The following is a 12,097-nucleotide window of genomic DNA, read 5'->3' as shown; positions in this document are numbered from 1 at the left end:
GAGGATGCCAAGGTGAGCAGATACATGCTGATTAGCCTGCTCTACAGAAGCACCCTGGCCTTCTTATCTGCATTCACAGTGTCAGCTACACTGGGCTACCAGAGACTCTCCTCTCACCCCACTGCTCTGGTTCTGCTCAGGGCAGTGCTTTGGGCAGCAGCGCAAGGGAGGGAGGCAGCTTGCTACCCACCAACAGGGGCAACCACTGAAAGCAAACCTGGGCCCTCCACATCACCCTTGCAGAGCTGCTTCCCCTGGAGTCAGCCAGGGCACTCTGTGTTTAGCAGAGCAGCAGGGTGGTGATGCAGAAAGGATGTGGAAGGCCTCCAGCATTAATGCTGTGCCACAATAACGCAGCACCAGAACAAGACAGACAACAACAAAGGACCAAGATCAAATCCCAGCTGGTCTCTGGCCTGCACTAAGGAACAGAGGGGCAGAAGGAGAGCTTTTCCTTTACCTAACAGACCCTGAAGAGCCCCTGTATCCATTTTACAGATTTGGTGATGTGCAACTGATGTGCTGACAAGGTGATCGTACTCCTCACCTCTCCATCACGTCTCTTTGCCCTCAACGCTACACAGCGAGGACAGCCTCCTCTGCTGCTGCCCAAGGGGCTGGTACATTTTCTCTGCCTGCCTAGCAGCCTGGTGTCCAGGTCCCTTCACTCACCTGCCATGTGGATGGCTGCTCTGTGTTGGTAAGGAGACGTCCCAGTTTGTCGTAGAGGCTGCTCAGGAGCTCGGCGCCCAGCATCTCATACACATACATCAATGTGTCAGAGATGTCCACCCTGCAGAGAAGAGCACAGGGGTCTCCAAGTGCTATCACCATCCCCTGCAAAGCACTCCATGTGTGGATGTGCTATGTCCCCTCCAGTTTCCTGGCAGAGTGAAGATGGGCAACACCTGCCCACACAAGCACATTGCTAATGGCTGCAGTCCTGTCTCAGTTTAATATCTCAGCTTAATCCCTGCTCCTAGTGTTTCCTAGGCAGGGCAGTCAATGTCATGATAACACACCAGCTTATCTCCAAACCACCACCACCACAGCCAAAACTGCCCTTGGTAGAAGGGCCCATGTCCTTCTTTGGGTCTCCCCACAGCACTGCATTTCTCACAGCGCTCAGGCTCTAGGGATGCAGGACACCACCTGCGTTCTTGCCTGCCTAGTAAGCAAACCCACATTTGAGCCCAAAGTCGTATCCAGGCACAGAGCAACATGTCCTGCTCCTGCCCCCCAGGCAAAGAAGGGCCTCAGCTGCAGCTGTACCTGTATATCCGAAACTGCTCCTTCTCATCTGAAGACCAGAAGCCATACTCCTCATCGGAGGGGAACTGAGCTTTGTGTAGCAGCACGTCCACTAGCTGGAAGTAGACAGGCCTGTACACTTGCTGGTACACTGCCTGCTTATCCGGCTCAAAGGAGAGGATATCATCCTGATGGTAAGAGAAGGAATAAAACAGGTGTTGCGAGGAAAGGAACTGGAACCAGCACGTCTGCTGTATGAGGAGCTCACAGGCATCTCCCCAGAGCTGGTAGGATCTGTCTCACATCAGAGGTTACATTTTCAATTCACAGAGCTGACAGAGGGAGTCCCCTGAGCTCTGCCTTGCACAACGTGGGGAGAACTCCCTGAAGCTAGAGCCCTTCTGGAGCAGCAGTATTACCTAAAGGCAAGACGCCAGGAGTCCCAGCAGCTGCGCTGACCCTCAGGCATTTGAGGACAGTCCCGTTAGAGGGATGGCACTGCTCTAGTGTGTCCTAGCCTTGGGAGCATGGCACGCCTTGGATCCCCTGTGGAGCAGGCTCAGACCAAGCTACTTTGGTGCCTGGAAAGCACAGCCTTCTCTCGCCTGCATACACACACACAGATGCAAACCCAGAAGCACCAAGAGGATGTGGGGAATTCAACCAGTCTGAAAAGCCCAACCATTCAGCTGGGCACTCTGCTGCAGGGGGACTGTTGGCACAGCGCTGACGTCGTTCCCCCCTCCCTACCCACGCTCAGTCACACTGCATCAGATTGCAGAGGAAAGGAGCAGGGGGGATGAACTGAGGCTAAAAATAGATCATTCCCATGGAAGTGACGTTCTGCCACCCTCCTTCCCGCCAGCGGAGACTGCCAGAGTGGTGAGAGCTACACTGACAAGGCCTCCCTCCCTTCTGGGGGCAGACAGAGCCTAGGGCTGCGGAGGCGAGGAGCTTGCTGCCTCCTCAGCCTGCACACAGCTCAGTGCAGCCACAGGGGGTCGGGATTTCATCTGCTCTGGAGCTAGGAATGCCTGGGCCATAACTAATGCTTGGAGGCAGCAAGGCTCTAAAAGCAGGCTGAGGAGAACCTCCTCATTGAGTCCCAGTGTATCACGAAAGCTGCCGCCTATTGTGGTCAAACATCCACCCTCTGACCCCTTGCAATAGTGAAGCTTGTCTGCAGAGCAGTGGTCATACCTCCCAGGACACATTTGCTTCAGGGGGCTTGTCCCCTACCATCACACAGGCTGTCGCTGAGCCATAAGACCCTGTAACGGCTGTCCTTGTCTGGCAGCGAGACAAGGAGTTGCTGGCTGCACTCTGCTTCAGCCAGCTCCTGTGGGACACAGCAGGAAGGAACCGAGAGCCCAGCACCTGCCCTGAGCCAACCCATGGGATCACACAGAAGGGGCTGTTTACTGTGCTCAGCCCTGGTGATCTGAACCCAGCCTTACAAGGCAAAAATACATGCCACTGGCTCACTACAGAAACGGAGACTCAGTAAGCATCAGAGAAAGCAGCTGCTCTTCCCTAGTGAACCTGGGCCACCCCTCCCAAACCTGGGCTCAAGGCAGGGGTCTTCACACAAAGTAGGTAAATTCAGCGGGACAGAGTTCCAGCTGGTGGGTATGAGTGGATGGAGATGGTGTGGTACAGCAGAGGCCAGGCACACCAGGGACACAATGGCAGCTTCATGAAATCAGGGATGCTTACATCCCCACTCCCAAAATACATGGGGCTATGGGCACTGGATCCCAGGAAGCTGGACCCCTCTCCAGAAAGCTGGCTGCACCGGTCAAGGCCATGCCAGAAGCCTCTCTAGCTCTAACCTTCCTCATCAGATACGACTGCACGACTGCAAGCCCCATAAGGGTGTAGCACACAGTAAGACAGCATGTACCCTCCTCTCTGATTGCAGCTGGTGCAGGCATGCAGCAAGGAGCTAAACAGTCAGGCCTGCTGCTGGGAAAATACTGGAGTGTGAAGTTTTAATGAGTTATGTTAACAAGGCCCTTGAAGTCTGGCTCAGACTTCCAAGGAATATTGAGGGTGGAAAAAGTAAGCCATAGGGCCAACATTTCTGAACAAACTCTCTTAGAGTGGCTGTGAGCACAGGGTGACGGATGCGGGAATTGGAAGTCCTTGGGGGATAAATACAGACAGACTAGGCTTCAAGGCTCCTCAGCCTCCTGCTCATGGTCTTCAAAAACAGAGCCAAACCCAACAGCCACCTCCTCCCTTTGGAAATGGGACCATATCACCGCTCAGCAGCAAGAATGCCCAGTCGCCCCATAGCAGGGCTGCTCTCCATTTAACAGAGCTACAGCTGGGCTTGTTTCATGCCAGTGTGTGTTCCCTGTTTGGGTGGACCCAGCCCTCAAAGGGACGGGTCCTAAACACCTGCTCTTGGCCTGCTTCCCATGGGAGGGAACCCCAGCTCATGCTAACTGCAGACATTCACACACACCCCTGGGTCTTCACTCCAAAGACAGTTTCCAATTTCCAGGAAGAACAGTCACAAGCTCCCAGTGTTTACTCCTGCTCCAACATGCACATTCACCTGAAACCCCTGGAGGCAGGAACAGGCAGTCTGGAGCCCATCGAAAGTCTTTTTTGCCAAGAGAAGGGCTGTTCTAGTAGCAGGCATGGCCTTATCATCTCATTTTGCCCAGAAACTGAACACTGCAGCAAGCTGTTCCTCAAAAAGGGGTAAGCCAAAGCTGCTGCTCCTTTCAAGAAACACAGCCTGGAGCCTGTGGCTCCATTCTGGACACTGCACTGCTGCAATCCCAATGGCAGTGCCTACATACAGCTGGCAGCTCTGTCTGTCCATCTAGACCAACACAAATGAAGCACAGCAAGGGAGAGGGCTCACCCTGGAGACTGCAAGGAAGGGTGAAGCCCAGGCACAAGGTCCAAGGCATGAGTAGGTGAGCAGCAGCCCACTGCTCACTGATGCACAGCCGCTCACCGCAAGGAGCTCCCCAAAAGCTCACAGGTGTCAAGCAGAAGCCAGACACAAGAGCAATGAGCTTGGAACAAGCTGTTCCAAGCAACACAGCCAAGGAAATCTGTGTGTGGGAAGGGCCCTCACTCACCTTATGGACTGTCAGTATGCTCAGAACTCAGGTGCATGGCTGGGACCCTGCACTGGGACCCCTTTCTCCCTCCTACAATGGCAGAGGCCCAAGATACCCCTGAGGGGCTGCAATCCCCTGCCTCCTCCACCCCAGGCTCCATCCACACATCTGTGTCTTAGGCTCTGCCTCAAGCACAAGAAGGGAGCCCCAAGGTAGGCTGCCCTGCGACTGCCACTAACCTGGAGTGTGTACCAGAAGGTGAGCGTCAAGGAACTGGTGGTTTCGTTGACAGGATAGTGCCCAGGGATGCCAGTGCAGAACATGATCATGTTAACCAGGGCCAGGAAGCTCTGCCAGTGCTCCACCTGGTCCAGTAGGGCCCTGGGGAGCAGAGAGCATGGTCAGAGCAGCACCAACGCTGCAGGCCTGGCCTCTCTACAGAGCGCACAGGTCACCCAGTGCAGGACAGACCCTGAATGAAGCAGCAAGGAAACAGTGAGCTGCTCCAAACTCCATTGTTATTGCAATTCTCAACACTGGAAAAAGGACACTGAATGCAGGGTGGTACCATGAGCTGCATGAATTGCACCAGGAATCACAGAGTAATTTAGACTGGAAGGGACCTCTGGGAGGCATTTGACCCAACCCCATGCTCAAAGCAGGAAGGAAGCACAGCAGCACATGGGCTGCTAATGGCCTCAAGCAGAGGTGAACTGTGGTACTTGGCATACTCTGTCCCCCAGCACCCCTTCCCACCACAGACATCCCTTCACTGTTAAGTGTGGGCTCTGTGCTGCACCTTTGCCCTAACAGGGTTGGAGGTCAAGAAATCCCATTGGCCCCTTGTCTCACACCTAAACACTAGAAGCAAGGAGCAAAGGCTGTTGTGTGTGCAGGGCAGCAGCCTCATCTCAGGAGCTCAGGGGCAAGTCCTCCAGCCCAGCATTTGGAGAAGATACCAAGATATCAAGCAACATGGGTTTGTCCAGGCACAGAGCTGAAGCAGAAGGAAGGATCAGCTGGCCAGTTTCTTCTTCCGGGGACCCTCCCCTGCTCCCTCACACAGCACAACATGCACATGAGCAGTGAGGTGCTGGCACTCACCGGGAATGGTTCTCCCCCAAGGCCACAGCAATGCGGCAGATCCCATGCGATGTCTCCATGTCCCCACTCTGGACCGCCTGGCGCAACTGCTCTTGAAGCCCCAGCACAGGGGGGATGAGCTTCAGGAGAGTATTCACATACCTGCAAGTAGAGCCTGAATCAGTGCAGGGCATTGCCTCCATCAGCTCCACAGCACTGGCTTCTAAAAGAGACAGTCCCTCCTGCCACGTTCCCAGGGCTCCTGCTCAGTTTTCCCTAGTTAAAGGCTGCTTTGTTGAATGAGACAAATCCTGAAGACTTTGTTGCTTACAGGAACTCTCCTCCCAGCCAGTGGCAATGCCCTGCTGGATGAAGCCCAACAGCTGAAGCCCTAGGTGTTCCAACAGTGGAGCCTCTGCAGGTGGAGAAAAGGGTTGAGTCAGCTGCCATGACACCACATAAGCTCTGTCCAAATTCCCCATTATGCCAAGGAGAAGTATGTCTGCCTGTGACTTGTACCTGTCCAGCAGTGCTGCACAGCACACCCAGGGCTAGCAGTAACTGACTGTCACTGCCACAATCGGCTCCAAGTGAGCTGAACCTCAGCTCACAGCATAGCTCTGCAGGGCGAATGGGAGATGGCAGGCAGGAAAAGGGCAGACACTGCAGTCCTTTGGGCCCTTCATCACCACTGCCTACAACTAGTGCTTCTTAGGTCTGCACTAAAGGCAGCCAGAACTGTCAGTGGGAAGCAGCAAGCTGCAGGATCCTACAGCATTGCCTAAGGCATGGATGAATCTAGACCTTGCTCTTTGCCCCATTCACTGGCATAGAGAGCTGAGGGATTCTCCCAGTGAATGAGCATGAAAGGCATTGGGAAAGTCAGGCAGTGCCTACCATACCAAAATATAAGCACCCAGTGCAACTAGATGGAACGGGCTGCCACCCTCCGAGACTCCTACTACTGCACGACACAGAGGATGCCAGCCCCACTGCACATCCTCTGGGCCCCCAGGGCTCCCCCAGCCCTGCACACTTCTTCCCCGAATGCTTGCACTCCCCTCCCTCCCCGTGAGCAGCACGGCAGCACTCCAGGCCCACACTTGGGCAATCTCACGCATGTCAGTCTCCCCTCTGCTGCCGATAAGCGATTGTAACCAAGGCAACAAGCAAGGAGGCAGCGAAGGTGAAATGCAGCCCAAGGCCCCTGGAGAGAGGCTGTGCTGGAGGCTAATCAGCGGTATGTCATTTACCTGGCCAGCGAGGCATGTTATCTGGAGATGCAGCTATTCTGTATGCTCCCTGCCTGCCCTGCCACACGCAGGTACTGGGGCCAGAGATACACAGGCCGGGAGGCACACGTGATGCTAGTTCTCTTGTGCCTACCATGGGGAAAAGGTGTAAATGCTAAGAGAACCCCATCTTCACCCAGAACTGCAGGGCTGCCCTGCTGCCCAGTACGTGGGCAGTTCTTGCTCTGCCCACTCATCCGAGAGTGGGCAGAGCCATCCTATGCCAGCAGCACAGGAGGAGAACCATGCTGAGGGCAGCAACTTCTAGGTCTGGGCCAGCACCAGAAGATAGAGGAAACAGCACATCTCCAGTCCCAGCTCCCCTCTGCCCTGGTAGGAGACAGCACCCTGCTAGGCTGTGTGCTGGCAAAGGGTCATTGCCTCACTTTCCCTCCCAATCTCCTCCAGAGAAAAATCTCATGGCGGAGAGGGCAGATATTTTTGGATGTAACATTTTGAAGTCTCTAATGCACTGTGAGTGATGCACATGGTAGTGCAGGAACACCTGTGCTATGGTGCTGTTGGAGAATTCAGGAATTCACCAGCTTGTCTCCCTGGGAGCCATGCTCCCTTGGACTGACCTCAACTACAGCAAGGCCAGTACCTAGACAGAAAGGCACAGAGGGCTTTCCATTGCTCCAGCATAGTGCAAAACCTGTCCTTCCTCCTCAGCATTGGCCTCACACTATCCTAGAGATGTTTTCATGACTTTAGAGTGAACCAGCAGAGGCAGGATTGTCATAAACTCCTAAAGACCCACAATGCAGATGTCTAGACCTGAGCTAGTCTTCTGGACTCCCTGCAAAGCCAGAGTGAACCACAAATGGATTTGCTTACAGGGTGCAACTCATCCTATGTTAATAAAAACATCTCAAAGGTCAGGTGGATCAAGTCCTGTGAAGCCCCTTACTCTCTTCACTGCCTATGCAGACATCTAGCAGATAATTCAGATGTAAGAGTCCATGGTTAGGAGGGAGAAGTCCTAGCCTAGGTGAGTGGTTTCAACCAGTAACCCAAGAGACACTCCCAAGCCATGCACCAGCATATTCATCAGCAACCTTCCCAAGCCAAGGTCAGCCTAGAAAGCACCCAGACGCCAGAGAAGGCTCAGAGCCATCTGCTTTAGCAAAGCCAGCACAGAGAAGGGGAAAGTTTGCAGCCAGGCAAGCAGCCAGGCAAGGCTGCCTGCAGAGAAAGAGTCCTTAAAGCGTATGCCAGGAGACAGATAGCATGTTTGTTGGCAGAAACTTCTCCACATCTCAGCCTTTCTGCAAGCCACTGCTGACCATCTCCAGTACAATCAAACCAGGGCAGGAGGAAAACCCAAGACCACCTCAGCTGGATTAGGCTTTTGGACCACCCAATCAAGTAGCCTGTCTCCAACAGCTGACAATTGGGAATGCCTATGAAAGAGTGTATGAATGTGGCAAGCATATGGTGACATTTCCTTGTATGTTTCTCCAGACCCCAATGATTTGGGGTACATTTTTCCTGAGCAAGATTTGGTATCTTTGTATTTAACAGCTTAACAGACTTTTCTTCTGAGAGTTTGTCCAGTTACTTTTCAAACCCCTGTGAACCTCAGCATCCCCAAGTCCCTGCAGCACAGCTCAGTCCCCCACCATGGAAACAGCACCTCCTGCTCTTCCTGCAACCCACTCCAACTTCTTGTATTGGAGAGAGACCACACAACTGTGTGTGGGACAACCCCCTGTAACCACTAGGAGAGAGGAGACACAGGCAGCTCACATGGGCAATCTGATCTGTCCTGATCTGAAATCTGAACCAGAGTGCCATGTCCTGATGAAAAAAGCGTATTAAAAATCTGTTTCTAACGAAGCTCTGGGAAAACTCTTCTAGTAAAATTCCTCCTCTGGGATTCAGCACTAGTTGCCAAGACTAGAAAAGGAAGGGTCAGATGCCATGTGATCCCGTCAGCTCCACCATAGGAGCAACACCCTGTTTCTTTCAGAGAGGCTCCTCAGTGTCCGACACCCACTCCCCACAATTCGAATCGTGTACCCAGTCCATGGAGATCCCACTCTACTATCTAACACCATCCGCCAGGTTGGAGGAGCGTGGGCAAAAAACCTCAGCTCTCCCACTCCAGCACACTCAGTCAGCTCTCTGACCAGCTTAGTCAGGGGACAATCTTTAAATAAGACAAAACCCAGCCCAAGCCTCCTCTGCAAAAGAGATGCAACAGTATCTTAGTTCCTGTCCTTCTGTGACTCAGGAACTTCCTATTGCTCCCAAGACTGAAGGCCTGTGCAGAGATGATGGAGTCCACCAGTTTCTGTCCAAGCATCCGAGGTTTCTTCTCAAGAATGCCACATCCTAACAGAAAAGCAGTGTCCAGGCAGCCCCAAATAACACAAAGTCGAGCCTGCCTGAGAGACACTGCCATCCTCTGGGAAAGCGGATGGGCTCCAACTGCCTAGCAGATAAACAAATCAAATGCTTTACACCTACGAATCTCTGCTACATCATTTCTAGTAACACCTCGGAGGTAGAAAAGCAAACTCCGCTTCCTCCTTTTCCAGAGAAAGAAATGGAAGCCCCCAGCACAAGTGACTTACCCAACAGTAAGTCAGTGCCAAGGCCAGGATGAGAACACAGAGCTCCAGCCTGCAGTCCCATGCTTGGCTCGCAGACCATCCTGTCTCTCCCGGCAGGCTGCAATGCCAGGTTCTCATGATGAGAAGCAGTGCTCATGGCCAGAGAAACTATAAAAGCCTTGTCTCTTCTGGGTCTCAAACAAGGCTGCTGCAGGAGAGCCTCTGCCTCCTACCTCCAAGCCCCTGACAGCAAGCCGGCATGCTGTCCAAACAAGGATCTGACTGAACAGCCCCCTTGGCCTGGCAGCACCAAGGATGTGCTTCAGAGCAGCAGCCCTGCTCTGCACCTGATGCCTTTGCCCAAGAGGTCCCTCTGCCCTACTCCATTTGGGTGTGGGTGGCTCCAAGCTGCTCACCCCTGCATTGGGTGACTGCTGGCAGGTGAGGCGCTGTAGCATGAGGAAAACATTGCAACAAGGTGTCCCCTTTCAAGCCAACGCTCTCCGGGGAAGATGTCTCACAAACTGTCCCTCAGGGGCAGAAGCAAAGGATGCTCAGTGTCAGGCCAGGCTTAGCCCTGCTTTTTGGAGATGAGGCTAGATATCCAAGGCTCATGCCTACTGTGGCTGCCTCCTCAACCCTGCTGACATGATCATAGGATGGGTAGACATTGCACCCACAGAGGTGTAACCTCTCTGCCCTGATCCCACCAGGTCAAATGTAGGAATAGTCCTCTTACAGAGTCTTTTGATATGGCTCACCACTGGGCCTTTTGCTGAAATTAAAAATACACCTGCAGGATTTTCTCTGCAGAAATTTAATGAAGCCAGCTGGGAGGAGTGAAAAGGAAAGGCACAGTGCCTGTGAAAACCACAGGAACCTGAGGGAATCAGGGGAGCCCAGAGACTAATCCTGTCACTGAGCAACACTCTATAAAGCTCTCCATGATCTGAAGAGGACCAGGTCAGCAGAGAAACACTGAGGATGCTCTGAGCCTGCAGCTAAGGGCAGCAGGGAGCACACTCAAGCAGCACAGAGCCAGGCCCCTGCAAGAACAAAGGCATGAGACCATGGAGGAAGAGAGCAGCTGAAAAGCAGCAGGAACCTCTGAGACTGTCAAGAAGAGACAGAAAGGTCAGGAGCCTCCCTGGGGGCTTTGGGGAGAGCTGGATCTGCTGTGCTGAGCAACAAAGCCGGAGGGGCGGGACTGCCACCACTAGGGGAAGGAGGCAGCAGGAGGAGGGACGAGGGAAGGAGGATACAAGAAACAAAGGGGAAGAGAGCCCACAAAGATCTGGGGGAAACAGCGGCCCTGAATGCTAACAGGTCCCCCTGCAAGCCTGATGGCTGCCAGCCCAAGCACTAGAGGAGGCCAGGACATTTCAAGAGCTAACAAAACATTGGTTGGAGCCAGGATACTGTGGCACTGCCCATGTGTGTCCAAACCTCATCTTCTGCTGGCGCGCTGTCTCCCTTTTGCTCACAACACCAGAGGCAAGGTCAGTAGGGACCAAGCCAAGAAAGGAGCAAGCAAAGCCCTGCAAATCACACAGAGGGAGAGAAACGGGCTGCTACATTACTCCAAGGAAAAAATGTCAGCCACATAAAGAGCAGCAATCCTCTCGCTGGGCTGTCGGTGCTCCCCTAAAGCTGACCCTCGGGACGGCGGGGGATACTGCCGTTACAGTTGCTGGGCAGGCAGGTACAAATCCAGCTGCCGCAGCCTGAGGAGTACTCAGATACCATGGCAGGAGCAGGGTAAAGCGCCAGGCTGGGGGAGAACCAGGGCAGCAGCAGCTGAGACAAACACAGGGAAAGGACTCCAGCCCCCAGAGAGAAGGCAGCACGTGGGGCATCCACAGTCCTGCTGTCCAAGGAAAGGTATCTCCAGGCAACAGAGAAAGGGTGTGAACAGTGGCTTCCAAACCCAGTATCAAAAGGAGCAATCAGAGCTGTGGGAGGAAGCCCAGAGCTCGCACATCCCACGCGTGATAGACAGGCACAGCAGAGAGAAGGGAGTGCAGTATAGTCCCATTTCTAGCTGGTCCCCTATTTAATGTCCCTCTCTGCTTGGGATGCATCCCCTACTATCACCTTCGTCCATCACACAGGCATGTCATGACTCCTTTGGAAGCACAGAAAACTAACTGCCCATCTATGTACTTGTGAGTGGGAGCTGGACAGGAAAGCAAGGTGTTGCAGCAGGGCACTTGTGCCCCCTATTTTGGGGTATCACCACAGAACTGACTCCCTCAGCACCCCACTTTTGAAGACATCCAAGATCTCAGCACTAAGCAAATTCCTGCTCAAGACAGCCCCTCTCTCAAGCAGCTGACAGTCCCAACAACACAGCAGCCGGGGCGGCCGCACCACACGCCGCCTGGCAGGGCAGCTCTGCTGACAATGACCCCGCTGTCTGGGCACCTCCAGGATCGGGGCTGTTTCGGGCTGACACACACTGACCAGCCTTTCAGGCCGCCTGCTCGCTTCCTCCTGGGCACTGCCCACTGCAGGCAAACACAACGGTACTCTGCCATGGGTCAATAATCCTGCCAGAGTGAAGGACTGAAAGCAAGCCCTGGTGGGGCTGATGCTGTAAGGAACAGTGTGGCAGTACTGAATGGGACCAGACACTCCATAGCAGCGTTAGCACAAGAGCAGAGAGGAAACTGCCTTGTCTCAGCTGGGGAGTCAGACTTAGTCCGACTTTTCTCACTAAAATCCACTTTGAAAGCCCAACAGAAAGCTCAAGCTTTTAATACAACTCAAGAACAGCACTGCAAGGCTAGGCTCCTTCACACAGGGGTAAATCACATCCTGGGGACTTCCA

General features: G+C 53.7%; 1 protein-coding gene across 4 annotated transcripts in view; it reads right to left on the bottom strand.

Moving 5' to 3' along the window:
* IPO13 (importin 13) overlaps window positions 1-12,097 on the bottom strand; it is a 43,046-nt gene that overhangs the window by 17,816 nt on the left and 13,133 nt on the right. For all 4 annotated transcript variants that reach the window (XM_067301087.1, XM_067301089.1, XM_013943218.2 and 1 more), the window contains 4 exons: window positions 5,439-5,579; window positions 4,574-4,715; window positions 1,273-1,439; window positions 673-793 (listed from right to left, as the gene is read on the bottom strand). In XM_067301087.1, the coding sequence (XP_067157188.1) occupies window positions 673-793; window positions 1,273-1,439; window positions 4,574-4,715; window positions 5,439-5,579 (571 nt within the window). The remainder of the gene's footprint in view (window positions 1-672; window positions 794-1,272; window positions 1,440-4,573; window positions 4,716-5,438; window positions 5,580-12,097) is intronic.

This window comes from Apteryx mantelli, chromosome 8 (genome assembly GCF_036417845.1).
Source record: "Apteryx mantelli isolate bAptMan1 chromosome 8, bAptMan1.hap1, whole genome shotgun sequence".
Classification (NCBI taxonomy): Eukaryota; Metazoa; Chordata; class Aves; order Apterygiformes; family Apterygidae; genus Apteryx; species Apteryx mantelli.
The sequence above is the reverse complement of the archived record's forward strand: the minus strand, read 5'-3'. Positions and strand labels throughout refer to the sequence as shown.